General features: G+C 49.1%; 1 protein-coding gene across 1 annotated transcript in view; it reads left to right on the forward strand.

The window, feature by feature from the left end:
• Positions 1 to 17,020, forward strand: part of SETX (senataxin) — a 570,564-nt gene that overhangs the window by 532,854 nt on the left and 20,690 nt on the right. Inside the window, exons 22-23 of the mRNA XM_078646176.1 lie at positions 3,508 to 3,678; positions 13,198 to 13,296. Of these exons, the coding sequence (XP_078502302.1) occupies positions 3,508 to 3,678; positions 13,198 to 13,296 (270 nt within the window). The remainder of the gene's footprint in view (positions 1 to 3,507; positions 3,679 to 13,197; positions 13,297 to 17,020) is intronic.

A 17,020-nucleotide genomic window follows, 5' to 3' on the forward strand; every position in this document is an offset into this window, starting at 1 on the left:
CCCGGTCTCTTGCCCCCTCCCCCGGTCTCTTGCCCCCTCCCCCGGTCTCTTGCCGCCTCCCCCGGTCTCTTGCCGCCTCCCCCGGTCTCTTGCCGCCTCCCCCGGTCTCTTGCCCCCTCCCCCAGTCTCTTGCCCCCTCCCCCGGTCTCTTGCCCCCTCCCCCAGTCTCTTGCCCCCTCCCCCGGTCTCTTGCCCCCTCCCCGGTCTCTTGCCCCCTCCCCCGGTCTCTTGCCCCCTCCCCCGGTCTCTTGCCCCCTCCCCCGGTCTCTTGCCCCCTCCCCCGGTCTCTTGCCCCCTCCCCCGGTCTCTTGCCCCCTCCCCCGGTCTCTTGCCCCCTCCCCCGGTCTCTTGCCCCCTCCCCCGGTCTCTTGCCCCCTCCCCCGGTCTCTTGCCCCCTCCCCCGGTCTCTTGCCCCCTCCCCCGGTCTCTTGCCCCCTCCCCCGGTCTCTTGCCCCCTCCCCCGGTCTCTTGCCCCCCTCCCCCGGTCTCTTGCCCCCCTCCCCCGGTCTCTTGCCCCCCTCCCCCGGTCTCTTGCCCCCCTCCCCCAGTCTCTTGCCCCCCTCCCCCAGTCTCTTGCCCCCCTCCCCCAGTCTCTTGCCCCCATCCCCCAGTCTCTTGCCCCCATCCCCCAGTCTCTTGCCCCCATCCCCCAGTCTCTTGCCCCCATCCCCCAGTCTCTTGCCCCCATCCCCCAGTCTCTTGCCCCCATCCCCCAGTCTCTTGCCCCCATCCCCCAGTCTCTTGCCCCCATCCCCCAGTCTCTTGCCCCCATCCCCCAGTCTCTTGCCCCCATCCCCCAGTCTCTTGCCCCCATCCCCCAGTCTCTTGCCCCCATCCCCCAGTCTCTTGCCCCCATCCCCCAGTCTCTTGCCCCCATCCCCCAGTCTCTTGCCCCCATCCCCCAGTCTCTTGCCCCCATCCCCCAGTCTCTTGCCCCCATCCCCCCGTCTCTTGCCCCCATCCCCCCGTCTCTTGCCCCCATCCCCCCGTCTCTTGCCCCCATCCCCCAGTCTCTTGCCCCCATCCCCCAGTCTCTTGCCCCCATCCCCCAGTCTCTTGCCCCCATCCCCCAGTCTCTTGCCCCCATCCCCCAGTCTCTTGCCCCCATCCCCCAGTCTCTTGCCCCCATCCCCCAGTCTCTTGTCCCCATCCCCCAGTCTCTTGCCCCCATCCCCCAGTCTCTTGCCCCCATCCCCCAGTCTCTTGCCCCCTCCCCCAGTCTCTTGCCCCCTCCCCCAGTCTCTTGCCCCCTCCCTCAGTCTCTTGCCCCCTCCCTCAGTCTCTTGCCCCCTCCCTCAGTCTCTTGCCCCCTCCCTCAGTCTCTTGCCCCCTCCCTCAGTCTCTTGCCCCATCCCCCAGTCTCTTGCCCCCATCCCCCAGTCTCTTGCCCCCATCCCCCAGTCTCTTGCCCCCATCCCCCAGTCTCTTGCCCCATCCCCCAGTCTCTTGCCCCCATCCCCCAGTCTCTTGCCCCCATCCCCCAGTCTCTTGCCCCCATCCCCCAGTCTCTTGCCCCCATCCCCCAGTCTCTTGCCCCCATCCCCCAGTCTCTTGCCCCCATCCCCCAGTCTCTTGCCCCCATCCCCCAGTCTCTTGCCCCCATCCCCCAGTCTCTTGCCCCCATCCCCCAGTCTCTTGCCTCCATCCCCCAGTCTCTTGCCTCCATCCCCCAGTCTCTTGCCCCCTCCCCCAGTCTCTTGCCCCCTCCCCCAGTCTCTTGCCCCCTCCCCCAGTCTCTTGCCCCCTCCCCCAGTCTCTTGCCCCCTCCCCCAGTCTCTTGCCCCCTCCCCCAGTCTCTTGCCCCATCCCCCAGTCTCTTGCCCCATCCCCCAGTCTCTTGCCCCATCCCCCAGTCTCTTGCCCCATCCCCCAGTCTCTTGCCCCATCCCCCAGTCTCTTGCCCCATCCCCCAGTCTCTTGCCCCCATCCCCCAGTCTCTTGCCCCCATCCCCAGTCTCTTGCCCCCTCCCCCAGTCTCTTGCCCCCTCCCCCAGTCTCTTGCCCCCTCCCCCAGTCTCTTGCCCCCTCCCCCAGTCTCTTGCCCCCTCCCCCAGTCTCTTGCCCCCTCCCCCAGTCTCTTGCCCCCTCCCCCAGTCTCTTGCCCCCCTCCCCCAGTCTCTTGCCCCCTCCCCCAGTCTCTTGCCCCCTCCCCCAGTCTCTTGCCCCCTCCCCCAGTCTCTTGCCCCCTCCCCCAGTCTCTTGCCCCCTCCCCCAGTCTCTTGCCCCCTCCCCCAGTCTCTTGCCCCCTCCCCCAGTCTCTTGCCCCTTCCCCCAGTCTCTTGCCCCTTCCCTCAGTCTCTTGCCCTATTCACTCTTTTGGTCTCTTCTGGCTTTGCTCCCTTTTGGTCTCTCCTTGCAGGGTTTTCTTAGGTTTTTACTAGTTTTCTACCTCTTCAGTCTCTTCTTGCCAACACTCCATTTAGTCTCCTTTTGTCTTGACCCCCACTGTGGTCCCTCCCTTGCCCTGTGCCCAACCCTCCCCACCGCTCATTAACCGTCTTTTCCTTTGGTTTTCCTAGACCCATCCCGCCTCTCCCCTCATCCCAGCCTCCCCTTTTGGTATGTCTGTGCAACCCTCTCAACCTCTCCCTTCTTTTACTCTTCTTGACCCTCTCCTTTTTGACCTTTGCTTACCTGGTGGCCCATCCTTTTCCCCATGCCTCACCCTCTTTCATTTCCCCAGTTCCCCTGGTCTCTCCTCTCTCCAAATCCCCGGTCTCACTTTCCGCATCTCCTTCCCCCACTTTGCCGTTTGGTCTCTCTATCTCCTCCACCCTTTTTCTTGTCCCCACTTACGCCCCTCCTTAACCCAGCTCCCCATTGATCTTTTCTTCTTCCCAATTGGCACTTTACGCCCCCCTCCACCCCCGCTGCCCCCCTCCACACCCATATCCCGTGTTAATTCTTTGGGGTAGGAGGGCTGCAGCAGGAGTGTTACATTGTCAAAGAGGCATATACAGGGGTCGAGATATATGACTGAGTTGCAAAGGCAAGGGTGCAAGTTCTTTGGACGAGAAATACTCGGGGGTTATATTGGAGTGGTGCCACAGATGGGGAAAGTGGGGTTCCATAGGGGGTTCCATAGATGGGGAAAGCGGGGTTCCATGGATAAGGAGGCACATGGGGAATTGAGATGTTATGGCTGGTAATGCCCATGTAGGAGAGTGAGGGTACAGGGTGGCACAGCTGGAGAACAGCTATACCTTGGCTACAGAATGTGTAAGCCACTCAAAGGATGACGTTAAGGGCTAGATTTTCACCAACAAAGGATCAGTGTTTTGTGACTGGGGAGGCGACAAATATGGGAAAGGCATCCCATGGCTGGATATTCAAAGAGATGGAGGTAGAGGCCCACATTGGGGTGAATTGCATTTTTTGTAACTGAAGCCGCTAACGTACCACAGGTGGGCTAGCATGACTGCATATGCAGACCCTTGAGAGGAGTAAAGGCGCAGGGTTTGTGTACTTTGTGTGCTGAGAAGTGTATTTTTTTTTTTTCCTCTTCAGATCTTCATATGCCAATTTCCAAGAAGTAAAACTGGTAATTACACTTATTAAGTTGCTCAAGGAGAAGAAGAAGGATATGGGCTTTTATAACATTGGAATTATAACCCCCTACCGTGCCCAGAAGAACATGATCATCCAGGAGCTTGGCAAGGAGTTTGGTACACCTAACCGGTAAAAGCGAGACCGCTGATGCTGAACTACATAAAACTCATGTATTGTCTTCTGACAGTTTAGCAGACTCTTGTGGGCCAATGATGGAGTGAGAAAGCTAGTGTGAATGTTCTACAGCATTCAATCTGTAATCCTACTAAAGATCATATTTTTTACAGAGTGGTGCTAAAACTCCTTGGCTAAAGGTGATGCCTTCATGGTTGTACCTTCCGTGATTGTAACCACCATGGTCCCTTGTAAGATGGCTGTAGTCGTGTATCTTTTAATGTGTCTTAATCGAACACCTGCATATCCTGAAAGCTGCATAAGATTTCGGACTGTTTCCTTCGTGTATTGGACATACTAGTGAGCACTTCTGTCTTTTGGTTTTTTTTTGTAGGACCATCATCAATAATGTTGTTTGTTATCCATGGAACCGAGCAGCATCACTTTTTGTTAATGCCCCTTGCAACCCGTTAGAAAAGAACAGACAAAGCCATGCCTTGTGGGTATTTGCCTGTGCATTAAGATGAATCTCTATAAATGGAGTGATTAAATAGCATTTATCCACTTTTCCCTCTTGGCCCTTCCCCCTAAACTGTGCACTATTCCTAGGTCAATATATTGAGCAAATGACTACCTCCAACAGGGTGATGGCAAGTCACAGATCTGGGTTGAATCCATCATCTTTCTTTGGATATGGATTTAACCCAGATCTGTGACTGGGGGGTGAGAGTTTCAGCGCTCCGTCCATCATCTCCTTGTGTTTGCTTTGTTTGCCCTAACTTGCCAGGGTATGCCCAGATGTGTGTCCCTTGCTAACTTTACCACTGGATTCAAGATAGTCTAGCTGATGAGGGATGTTATCCCGAAACCAAACCCAGGATGCTTGTTTCCGGTCCAGGGAAGACATGGTTTGGCAGTTCGGGCTGGACTGTTCCCATGAGGAACAGGGTCAAGACTGATTTGCATATGGCTGGGTCTGAACTGGAGTGGCAGAGTGAGCCAAAGAATGATGATGGATTAAACCTAGATCTGTGACTGGGGTGACTGTCTGAAAGGTTTCAATCCTCCGTCCATCATCTCCTTGTGCTTGATTTAAGCTTGCCTTGTAGCCTTGGGTATTGAGAGTCCCTGATGAATACAGCAACAGAAGAAGGTGGGACTTCCTACTGTAGGGGCGTGAAGTAAGTTATGGACTGCTTACTGTACAGCAGCTCTTTCTGTATTGCAACTTTGGCGACCGCTTATTTGCAGGGGATGGTGGTTGTGAACTTCGGACTGTAGTAGAAGTATAGCTGCTTTTTCTAAGATGTTTGTAGTATTCTTGTTTGCAGATATTTCCCTTTTAATACAAATTCCAATGTTGTACATATTTCCCTTTTAAATAGAATGTCTCTTCATAGCTGCTCATGCACATTGTGTTATGGATTCCATTTAGAATTGTTATGGTCTGAAATGGATTGGGGTGGAGAAAAAGGACTGGTAACTTGGAGAGTGGATGTACTGTGCTGCAGTTCAATAAACCTTGGATTTTACTTGGAATTATCTTGGATTTTCAACATCTTTATTACAATGTTGTCAACTAATGGTGAATATGTGATAGTGTACTAGATTTTGTCAAGTTTTTTTTAATTAGGGGAAGGATTTGCTGCTTGTTAAAGAGGTGCCTGATATTCCTGTAGAAAGAGAGGTGTTGGCAATATTGAGTGAGGTGCTTTTCTTTTCGACTTGATTATTAGCCTTAAGCAAGGAGGGGATGCTTTGACAGGCCTCTCAGGGCATGAAGAATGGTGAAAGAATGCCACCCAGGTATGTTGCTTGACAATTCAGTACGATTGTAGTACTAGTTGTTGATCAGGTCAGTGTTCCGGTCTCAATGGGTGAGTACTGGTTATAGTCATCACAAAGGCCATGTTGTCGTCAAAAAGCCCCACCGTTGTATCCTACCATGCTTTCGCTGCCGCTATATTTCTGTGTGCCACCTACCCTTCGCCTGCTGTTGGAATTCAAGCCAAGATGTATCCGCAGGCCTCATTACAATTACTAAACGCCATGAGTTTGCATAACTCCTGACCAGTTGGTTGACGGGGATGGGTCTAGTTGTGCCTGGGAAGTTTCGGGACGATCCGTCAAGCGGGGGCCTAGAAAAGAAGAGGGTGAGAGGGTAAAAAAAGTGTAATTCTCATAGGGATTTTAGACTCAACTGCAGCCCAAACTGCTGGACCGAATTTCAGCAACTTAGCAGAAAGGTAGCTCTTGGTCCAGAAAGCACCCCTTTTGTTATATGGTTTAAATACATTCAATAGTTTTAGACTTATTAAAATAAATCCAAATTTGTATATGTAGGGGTGTAAACCCTCACGATCTCATGCAGAGATCTGATTGGCTGCCAACATTTCAACCAGGAAACCAGAAACCAGTTTCGAGAGTGTTGAGGCCCAATGTTATCCAGTGGGAGTTAGGGTTCCTCTGGTTAGTGGCTGCTGGCTAGCAGGCCACTGGGTTGTGAGAGCAAAGATCCTGGACTTTAGCTCAGGACAAATGGGGAAACAAAGTAGCACAAAAGGTCCACCCTCAGCTGCACTGAGGCGGCCGGGTGCAGAGTGCTGTTTCGACGTCGGGCACCCTGTTTTTAATTGAGAACCTCCGGTTTGCAAAAGCACTGCAGGCTCTGGGATGAGGATCTTCTGGGTGCGACCACCACTTCGAGAGGTAAGTTGGAAAGTTACAGGGTTGGTTAGGCACCGTCGGTTGGGCCACCTAAGGCTGTGGGGCATTGGGTGCAGGAGTGCCTTTTGGGATCGGATATTCTTACCAGCTCCTGGTTGCGGTTGGCGGACCCTCTGGATTGAGGCTGCAGGCGTTGGCTCGAGGCTGGTCAGGGATCACCGGGTCTCGGGTCAGGATCGGCAGTGAGACCTCCTCTTGGTGTTTGCCCACTCGAGCTCGAGCCTTGGACTGCGGGTGCAGAGTGGGGCGGATTTGCGTTTTCTGGCTGGAGCCAGACGTTGCAGGTGAACAAATCTGGTGTTCACGGGAGATGCAGTCTTTGGAAGTGAAGGCAGGCAGGTCCTCCGTGGTTCTCGAAGTTGCTGGCTGCAGGACACACCGGTATTTCGCAGGAGCAGGTTCGAGGGGGAGACAGGCCAGTAGGGCTGGGGCCAAGTCGGTGAGCGTCTTCCTCTTGTTAGCTGCTGCTTGGTCCTTCTTTTCTTTTTGTTTCTTGTCTGGATCTTAGGAGGCAAGGTTTAAGGTGCCCCCTAAATACTAGATTTAGGGGTGTTAGTGTTTAGGGTACAGATAGGGACCAATGGGTCCCTTCCCTGGTGTGAGTACACCCCCTAGTATGCCCTCCTCCAGTGGGAGGTGGGGCATATGCCTCACTCTGGTTGGCTGAGTCCCCCCTTCTGAAAGATGGTGGGGACTGGGAGTTGTGCTTCACCTCGCCTTTCCCACCTGAGGGTCGGAGTTGGCAGAGTTAGGCACATCTGCCTTCCTGATTTTGGTTTTTCAGCCGGTACTCCCGCCCAAGTGGGGGTGAGAACCAGTAGGGTCCAGTTTGCTGGAAGCAGCAAGTGGCCTGGGGAAGCTCACAAAGGCGGCAGGCCTTTGAAGCTTCCCCCTTGTGGACCCTGCCCATCCTGGGGAAGGAGGCTTGGCACCTCGACCCAGGACGTGCATTGTTTCAGACCCCCGAGAGCAGCAGGCTCTCAACCCAGGGGTCCAGCAACATGTCTGGTGGTGGCAGCTGAAAGCAGCCACTCAGTCTGGGCACTAGTAGTTGGTCGTTTTTCAGGGGACATCTCTAGGATGCCCTCGGTGTGAATTTTACATTAAATCCCACACTGGCATCAGTGTTGGTTTAATGTGCTGAGAAGTTTGGTACCAAACTTCCCAGTTTTCAGTGTAGCCATTATGGTGCTGTGGAGTTTGTAATGACAAACTCCCAGCACCATATACTCTCAATGGCAGCACTGCACTTACAATGTCCAAGAATGGACTTAGACACTGTAGGGGTACAGGGTGCATGCACCTGTACCCTCAGCACTGGCATAGTGCACCCAGCTAGAGAGGGATGACTGATGTAGGCCATGACAGTGGGTTGTAGGCATGGCACACAGGGATGTGTGCCCTGTCGACTCTTCACTTTGTTCTGCACCAAGACACGCAGGCTGCAAAGGCAGTGTGTGAGTGAAAAGGTGCAGCCCTTACGGGTCTTCCCTGGTCACAGTGCCCTGGGAACCTGTGGTACCATTTACCAGGGACCTACCTGTGGCCAGAGATGCCAATTTGGTTTAGGCTTCAATGCAATTTTAGGGAAAGAACATAGGCCCGGGGTACCTGATTAGCAGGAGCCCATGGCACACTCAGTCAAAGAACATCAGCAATTCAGCAAAAAGTGGGGGCAACCATGCAGAAAGAGGGCAAATTCTCACAGCCGCCAAAGACATCCCCATCCCTCCACACCAATTAAAAGTTCAAAGGGAGAAGGAATATGATCCTCAGCCCCTCCACTGGGCTACTCTTGTAGTAAAACTGTGCAATGCTGCAAAGTAATGGCCAAGTACTTTAGCTGAAGATTAGGTATGGCCCACCCACCCCTCTCTTTTGGGAGCAAGAGGAATTTAAGTGATCTTCTGGATCTCGAGTAAGCCCATAAAAAATGCAAACATACATCATCAGTCTTCAGTCACTGATTTGAGAACTCCAAGGGGATAGCTCTGAATAACTACAGAATGTTGGAGAGAAATATCATCTTCACTATATTACATCTACCCACTAGGGTCTTATCAACAAGAGGGTCAAGATTTTCTGTAATAATTTCATCTAGACATTTGTAATACTGACATCCAGATACAAACAGCATTTTTAACCACTTGGTTATCCGCCAAGAGTATCTTGTCATTATTGACAATTTGCGTCTTATCTTTGTTTAAGGAGTATCCGGAGATACTCCCAAAACCTAAGACTTCTTCTTAAACTACCTTGAGAGACACTGCCGGGTAGGAAGTTACAAGCGCAATATCATATGTGTAGGCTAAAGTCTTGGTGTCATATCCATGTACTTGAATTGGGTGAATCACCATATTGTTCCCCAATCTCAGTGTAAACTGATGTATTTAAACCGCAAATAAAAGTGGGGAATACGGACAGCCTTGCCGTGTCCCCCCTTGAGATCTTAGTGTTCAATCATTTCTCTGGCTACAAATACACTGGGAACAGGATTATAATACAGGGCCTTTACTGCCTTGATAAAAAACGATATAGTAGCCCAGAGATTCTCCACATCTAGCAGAATCAAAGCCATAGGGTCCCCTGACACTTGGGCCGCACCAAACAGACAAATAATCTTCTGGTATGGTCTGTTGTGCCTCTCCCAGGAATAAATCAGTGCTGCAGATTAGAGACTATTCTATGAATTACCAGAGACAGACATGTAGCTAAGATCTTAGAATAGGTTTACGCATCTCCGTTAATTAAAGTAATCTGGCAATAGAAGCCAAGTTCCTGTATCAGTTTGTTCTTTTTGGGAAATACAATAATTTAGCGGAGGACCAGGTACCTGGGAGATTTGCTCTGCATTTGCTCAAATAAGGTCATAATACATTCCTTAAGTTGCCCGGAGAGAAGTCTGTCAAATTCAGTGGGAATAGAATCGGTACCAGCCGCCTTCCTAGTAAACTAGTCATGGCGAGCAGAATATCTTTCCACTGTAATGGTCCCTCTAAAAATTCTTGTTGTTGTTCTGGATAACCTTTCAAGTGGTATTGTATTTAGATATTACTGTACCAGATTAACTTCCCCTTTGGTGCCTTCTGTATACAAAAATTATGAATAATTTTGAAAGGATGCCCTAATCTCGGCATGGTCTGAAACCATCCCGTAAATTGGATCTCTAATTGCCCTCCCTTCATTATACATGTTTTTATGTTTTGTTCTCAGGGCTAAATGATTTCCTGTTTGTTCACTACATTCGTAGGCTCTTTCCCTCCACACCTTAAGTTTATCTGCTGCTTTTCTTTGCAAATATTTCAGCTAACACTGCCCTTGCCACTGCTACATCCAGTTGGGCCTCCCTACTTCTCTCCCCTGTTGTACAGCTGTAACCAATTTTTCCTCTGCCAAAGCCAACATTTTCTGCCGATCCTGCAATATCCGCTTTTCTTCCTTCCCACAGTTCAAAGACAACTGTAACGTCTCCCTCCCGTATACATGCCTTCACATTTTCCCAGACAGCACCTATTGATAGACTCCCTTAAATCTCCTTCAAAAACACAGAAATCCAATTTTTCATATGTTTGCAATATTCCTCATTTACAAGCACAGCCCGTTCAAAACTCGAAGGGTTTGTCTCACGTTTAAATCCGCCTCCATGAATCTCTAAAACTAGAGTTTTATGATCTGATAAAAAATCAAGGCTATCTTTCAATTCTACTATCCTGGGTTAAACCATGTCACACAAAAAATAGTCTAAACAGGAATGGATTGATGCAGTGCGGAGTAATATGTATACCCATGTTCAGTGGGTACTGTGCCATAATCAACCAAGCCATGATCCTGACATAAACCCTCAGTGATTGAAATACTTTAGGTTTAGGCCCTATGTATGTTTGATGTTCCTCTATAGATTAATTATTGGGTAGATAAATATCCAAATCCCCACACATTGATTGGCAGGGGACAAAGTGCCAGCTCATTAGAGAGCCCGTCTAATACACCTGGGCCTTCTGATATACATCCAGACACTGAACATCATTGAAATTTAGATCCAATAAAGGTCTGGCATTCAACAATAACCCATCTGCCATGCTTATCCACCTGAGTTTGGTTAAACTGTATACAAGTATTTCGAGCCAAAATTGCCACCCCATCGGTGCGTGCACCTTGAGAGGTACCCCTGATCAATCTATACCCAAGAGCATTTAACACGTCTCCCTGTGCTCCTTCACTATGAATTGCTTGCAAACAGATATCTGCATATAATGTTTTAAGCACTAATTCAACTTTTTTTTTTTTCTTTGGATCATTTAACCCGCAAATGTTGATAGATATCCGTAGCTTCCCCTTCCCAGCCATCAGATCATCCTAAATCCCAGGCCTTGTGTACATCATCTAAGTCCCATACACAAGATAAAAAGTGGATCTCTGATCCTTTCATCCTGTAACATCCAATTCTCTATCTCAATAGCCCACCAGCGTGTGAAACCCAACCCCTTCCCACCCAAGACCCCACCACACCCACCCCCTCCCTATTCCCCCGTCCCCAACTGAAAAATGAGCAGTCAGGCCTGGCCTGAATGATATACACCTAAAATAACACACCCACCACCCGACGCCTACCCAGAAGAAACTTCCAACGTGAATCTTCTTTATCCCACATTTTCTGTCCCGCCATTACTCCATTACCTTATCTATTCTGGATATATTTGTCCCAATCCAGCCCTCCCAGGGAGCCTTACAACTATCTAGCTAATGTGGCCAGTCCTCCTGTGAGCTCTTTGAGATATTCCTGTGCTCAAATTCCAAATATAAAACTTAAAGTTCGCCCATTGAAAATGATTGTCAATCTAGCTGGGTTTTGCAGATAAACCTCAGCACCCAATTTCTGAAAAGTAACAAACAACTGCTGCATGCGCTGCCTTCACTCAAACATAGCATGCATATAATCCGGCTTAACAAAGAATGAAACCCATCGTATTCTTTTTTTTGAATTTGGACGAACCTTATCATAAGAAAATTGTCTTTGCAAAAAGTTCCCAAAATAAACAACCATTGTAGCTTGTCGTTTTTTCAGCATTAAGGAAAAACAATGCGAATGTTGAACTTCTGCATCCCGATCACATTTTGTTATGTCTGGAAATGCGTCTCTAAAGAGTTACTGCAAAAGCTCTGCATTACCCCACTACACACCTTCAGGAATCCCCCAAAAATCTAAAGTTATTCCTTCGTTGTCTGTTCTCCTTATCTCTTGCTTCCACATGACATCCGTCATATTAGATTCTTGGGATGCACTTTGGGGTTTCAGGATACTAACCTCGGCCTCAAGGCTCCTAGTCCGCCCTTCCACCATTTGTATCCTCTCTGTGATGTCTGAGCACTTAATTTTTCTCTCCGCAGCCTGCAGGTTTTTTTTTGGCTAGCCTTTCCCAGTGACTGTCACTCTGTACTTCATCCTGCAATTGTTCATTTGAGAAACTAATTGTAGCAAGGGTGGATTCCGTAGTATCAGCCGTCCCTGCCCCAGCTGCCGCCAAGGATTCCCCTTCCACACCCAGCTGTTATTTGGATTTCTCCCCATTGAGGTAACAATCTGTGTGGCAGAGTAGTCCCATTTTAATTTCTTCATATCTCTTCTGCTTGATTCGCCTGGGCGACTATTCCCCTTACTTTTTTTTTTAATGTGGATTTTTTCCATTGCGTCAAGATCACTGAGGCTTCCAACAAACTACAACTGCTTAAATCCAAGGCCGCAACATCACTTGAGGATGAATTGCTAAAATTAGAAGTTTCCAATTCATTGGTTAAAGAGAAGAATTTCTTACCCACTGTTTCAGGGGAAATAACTGGTTTGTGCTTCCTGTCCACAAAATTACTCCAGGCAATAGCAGAGGGGGAGCTAATATTTCTAAGAGGTATATTTGTGTCACTATGCAGTGCCCCTGTAGCGTGGACTTTGCGGTATCCATAATGGATTCTGTTGTCTCCACCTCCCTGGTAACCCCCAGTGGCATTAACTCAGCCTGCATTTGGAGAATTAAAGGCTCTTTTTGCTCACCGTATGTGTTGCTTCTGTGGTCTCTGATCACTCTGCCGGAATTTCCATTGAAGGAGTCTCAGTGGTGTTCGGGGGAGGGGGTTCTCCTGGGTTTCTCCCTTTAATCCTCTGATGTTGGGAGCCGCAAACAGGTTAGTAATTAAGGGTTGGGATCCTCCAGACTCCGCCTGCAATGCCCAATGGGCTAGCTGCAGTGTTGATTTTTTAACAGCTTCATGCTTTCCCTTAATGACTGTGCTATTCTTCTTCTAGCTGCCTTTAATTTCCGCGCTGGATTCACGGCGGGTCAGTGCTTGCATGGATGCCGTGGAAGCCGCCCCATTTGCTGCGGCACCATAGACCGCGGACACGGCAGGTCGTGTCTTAACATTTTTTACTTCCTGGCCCGTCATGACTTCGGAAAAGAGCACTCTCTGTGTCCAGAGCAGTTCGACTCCTAGTCCTTTGTCTACACTTTAAAAGTTCACCTCCATGCAAACTGCACCCAGCCCCGCTCAAGGTTAGTCATATTATTCTAAAGTCAGACAGAAGAAAACACACCAGTTAGAGGAAACCTCATTCTAGAGTTGGAGTGGGGAGGGGGGCGTCTTTTGTGATGGTGAAGTGCAAGGTACTTACCTGTAGCATTAGTTTTGAGGTCTAGAATGCATCCTTGATGGACAATGTTGCGCTTTGGTAAAGCGAGGAATTTGGTTCTTGTATGATGGATCATAATTGAGTCTTATTACCAAGTAATATTATGTTCTCTTTGTTCCTTTCAGACATGGAGAAGTTGACACAGTGGATGGTTTCCAGGGACGCCAAAAAGACTGCATCATTGTGACCTGTGTCCGGGCAAACAGCTGTCAGGGTTCTATTGGGTATGCCTTCTAGCGTTTTCTACACTTTTCCTCAAATACCCTTTTGGTGATATTGTTCCTAGTGTTCTTGCAGGTGTCGTTTTTAGAGAGGATATCTAATAGACAAAAAGAACTGTAAGTACAGTTCTTGTATTTACTCTTCAGAAAATACACTCCAGCTCGCAGTGATGCACAGAAACTTCATATCTACTTGGCCATCAACATAGAATGGCCTCCTGTCCTTACATTCCACGCCAGTCATCCTGGAAGGCAGTGACACAAGCGATCACACTACATGTCTCCCCCTCCCACCCCCCCTTTAACAAAAGGAAAAAGAATAACTAAATAAAAATGTAACCCTTAAACTGTTCAGGTACATGCACATTCTTACCCATGTGAGTAGACGTTCCTCTATTAGCAATTTGCACTCATCAACCTTGGTGGGAGAATTCATACCTACCATAGGATAGCGTAGAACACTCACTATCGTCAGAGCGAAGGCCCATCATGCCATTTTCTAGTTTTGCCATTCCCAATTTTGACTATTTCTGCATTCTTCCTATTCTGCCAATTTACTAAAATCACGTTTTTCCATCACTCAATTTAGACGTGTTGGAGTACAATCAACTGTACTGAACCTCTTCCAGTTGTCTGCACAAATCTACCCCTAGGAACTCCCCTCACCCATCCATTTCCGATGTTTCACATTTGTTTTTTTACTGCCCCATCTTACTCACTCTGCACCCCTTATCAGATACACCATACCACCATTCACTTCTCTGTTCCACTCTCCCGTTACAGTTAATTTTTTTGTCCACTAATATTCTACTCTTAAACTACCTTGTCTGTGCCCGTAGTCGCATCTTACCTGCTAGACTCACTCTTCTCTTGACCATTAGATCATGCCTTCCCTCCTGTTTTTCCACTTAATCTTCTCTTGCCTTCCATTTTTTATCTACTCATACATATTTTTGATTACTTGGTTTTATTTGTCTTGCAGTTAGCTTGTATGTAATTTAGAATTTTTGACTTCACCGTTGTGTAGTATGTCAATAAATGCAATTTAACATAGCATATAACATGCTGATAAACTCAGCTTCAGCATATTTTTAAAGAATACTCAAATAATTAAAGTATCCTCGCAACCCATTGGGCTGGGTTGGCATGTATAGAGGTAAATGCAGCTGCCGAGAGGACCCAAATATTTTGGCGGCATGGGTCGGTTGTTAAAAGCTGGCCCCCACTAGAGTGGAGTGAGCGTGCTGAGATTTAGCAGAGGAGGACCATGAATCCCCTAGAAGGTCATTGGGACTTACTGACCTCAGGTGTGTATTAAGGGGCCAGCTTGTTTTCTCCAGCATTGGGTATTTCATAGATTCACATGCTTGAATAATTCCCCCGTTGTCAGACTGGGAGCCCCTCATTATTTTTCCAACAGCAGTACATACTCGACCGACAACATACCACCATAAACCAACAGGCATCTTTTGAAACTGATCCTCCTCTATTAATCATCCAAATACCAGCCAGTCACTATGCCAAATCACAGTCTATTCTTCAGCTGGACTTAAACAGATTCATTCTGGCAATCTCATACTCAATCCACTGGCATCAGCTTGATTAAGAATGGGATCATGGTAACTAGAGCCTCCTTCCCTGAACTCTCATGCCCTGCCCTCTATCTGAATACCCGCTCCATGGTAAAACATAAATTGGACATATTTCTCTTACTGGAGTCCGAGCGACCAGACACCATCCTGCTAACAGAAACCTGGCTCTCACAGGAATCCTCCCCAGACATTTTGGCCTCTCTACCTAATACTACTATATCCTCCACGCTAACCACCCTCAGTGGAAAGTGGGTGGAGGAGTAGCCGCCATCATACGCCATGACCTAAACTTCACCGCATTGACCCCGCTAGGTCTTCCTTCGGTAGACAATCTCGTAATCAAACTAGAATCTCGACTCTGCTCTCATGATTTGTGTATTGCTCTACAGGCCCCCTCAGAGCATGCCTTTCCCCAATCCTTGGGCAAGCAGGTAGCTCACCTGATAACTAACCATGCAAAAATCCTGCTGATTGGCGATTTCAACTATTGGGCAAATGACACATTGGGTGGACCCCAATTCGCTGAATTAACAGACTTGCTCACAGGGTTAAACTTCAATCAGCCGGTGTTCTCTGCCGCACACATTAAAGGGCACACACTTGATCAGGTATTGACAGCCAACCTTGCCATGTCCACACTGTCGATTTCTCCCTGCACATTGTCTGATCATTATCTAATCAAATTCACCGTCAATAACATCACTATGGCCAAAATCCCCATTATGGAAGGGGGGACAGCAAGAAGTTGGAATGGCACTAATAAACATCTATTCCTCAAAACATTGGCCAACACACTCCCGTCCAATCAGTCATCTATCAATCTCAGCGAATAAAATGTAACAGCTGGCTGTCAGCAGCTAGTAATGAACATGCACCCCTCAGGAAAATAAACTTAGCCCGGCGCCATGAAGCACAGAGATGGTTCTCCACTGACCTAAAGGCCCGAAAATTAGCCCTTCAGCACTCTGAAAGGAAGTGGAGATGCAATTACTCACCTGAGGAAATATGGATCTAAATAGCTGCTATGAAAGACTACAAAAAAGCTGTTCTGACCACCAAAGCTGCCTATTTCTCTTCAAACATTCTGACCTCCACCAACAGGTCAAAATAAGTGTTCTCGATTGTTAATGAACTGTCCAACCCTGGCAGTCACAATAAAACTCACACCCTCTCAAACTCTGTGCAACTCCTTGAACACCGTCTTCATTGCTAAGATTACGACAATTAAGACAAGCATCCCTACATGCCCAACCCACAAGGCACATTTCATAACGCTGAAAATCCCTTGCACTGGGGGAGGAGCTACGCCAGCGAGCAAGATGGCCGCATAAGCTCCCGGCTCCGCCGACCTCCGCCAGCAGCTCGTATATCCTGCAATTTATCCTGACCTCGCACCAGACTCCCGTGCACATGAGGTGTCCCTGATACTTAAGGTGCAATCCCGAAATTTCCAGCTTATCGGGTGACGAAGATACGCCGTGTTCCGTTCTCGGCCTAACTCAGTGTGGAAGCCGGGGCCTCGATTTCTAGCCCATCCGGGTTAGAGTTGATCAATATCGGCCGCGGGACCTGGGCTGCGTCCGGTCTCCCGACCTGGGACACAATTTGCTATTTCGATCGGCTACTCTGTGAACCGTTTACATCGAGGACACAGCAGAGTGACGCACCGGTTGCTTTGGTCGGGGGTCCGACGCCCGGAGACTCCGCTAGCCTCCCGGGGTGGACGGGCTCGGCCCCCGCTAGCGGCGAAGGTGTTGGTATTGCAAGGTGGAGAGCGCCCGCTGTTGTCATCGGCTCCGTGTGTTCCTGGTGCCCCGGAGTAGTCGGCCTCCGGGGTTCGAGTCCTGCTTCGTTGCTTCGCGAGAGGGGATGGAGGGGACGGTAGGCACGCCATCGCTGCAGACCGTAATGGCCGCCATTGGGGCTCTCCACTCGCAGATCACGGTCATGTACCAAAAACTGTAACAGTGGATAATATTTGTCCGAGACCAGACGACGCCTCGACATGTTCTCAGCAAGCTGTGGTACCCATGGAGCATTGTACGCTTGAGCTTGATGCCCCCGTGCGGAAGCCTGATTTCATATGCTTTGTTGACTCACGCATAACCGATAGCACGCCTGTGATCATCGTCCGC

The sequence above is a fragment of the Lissotriton helveticus genome, chromosome 5_1 (assembly GCF_964261635.1).
Source record: "Lissotriton helveticus chromosome 5_1, aLisHel1.1, whole genome shotgun sequence".
NCBI lineage: Eukaryota > Metazoa > Chordata > Amphibia > Caudata > Salamandridae > Lissotriton > Lissotriton helveticus.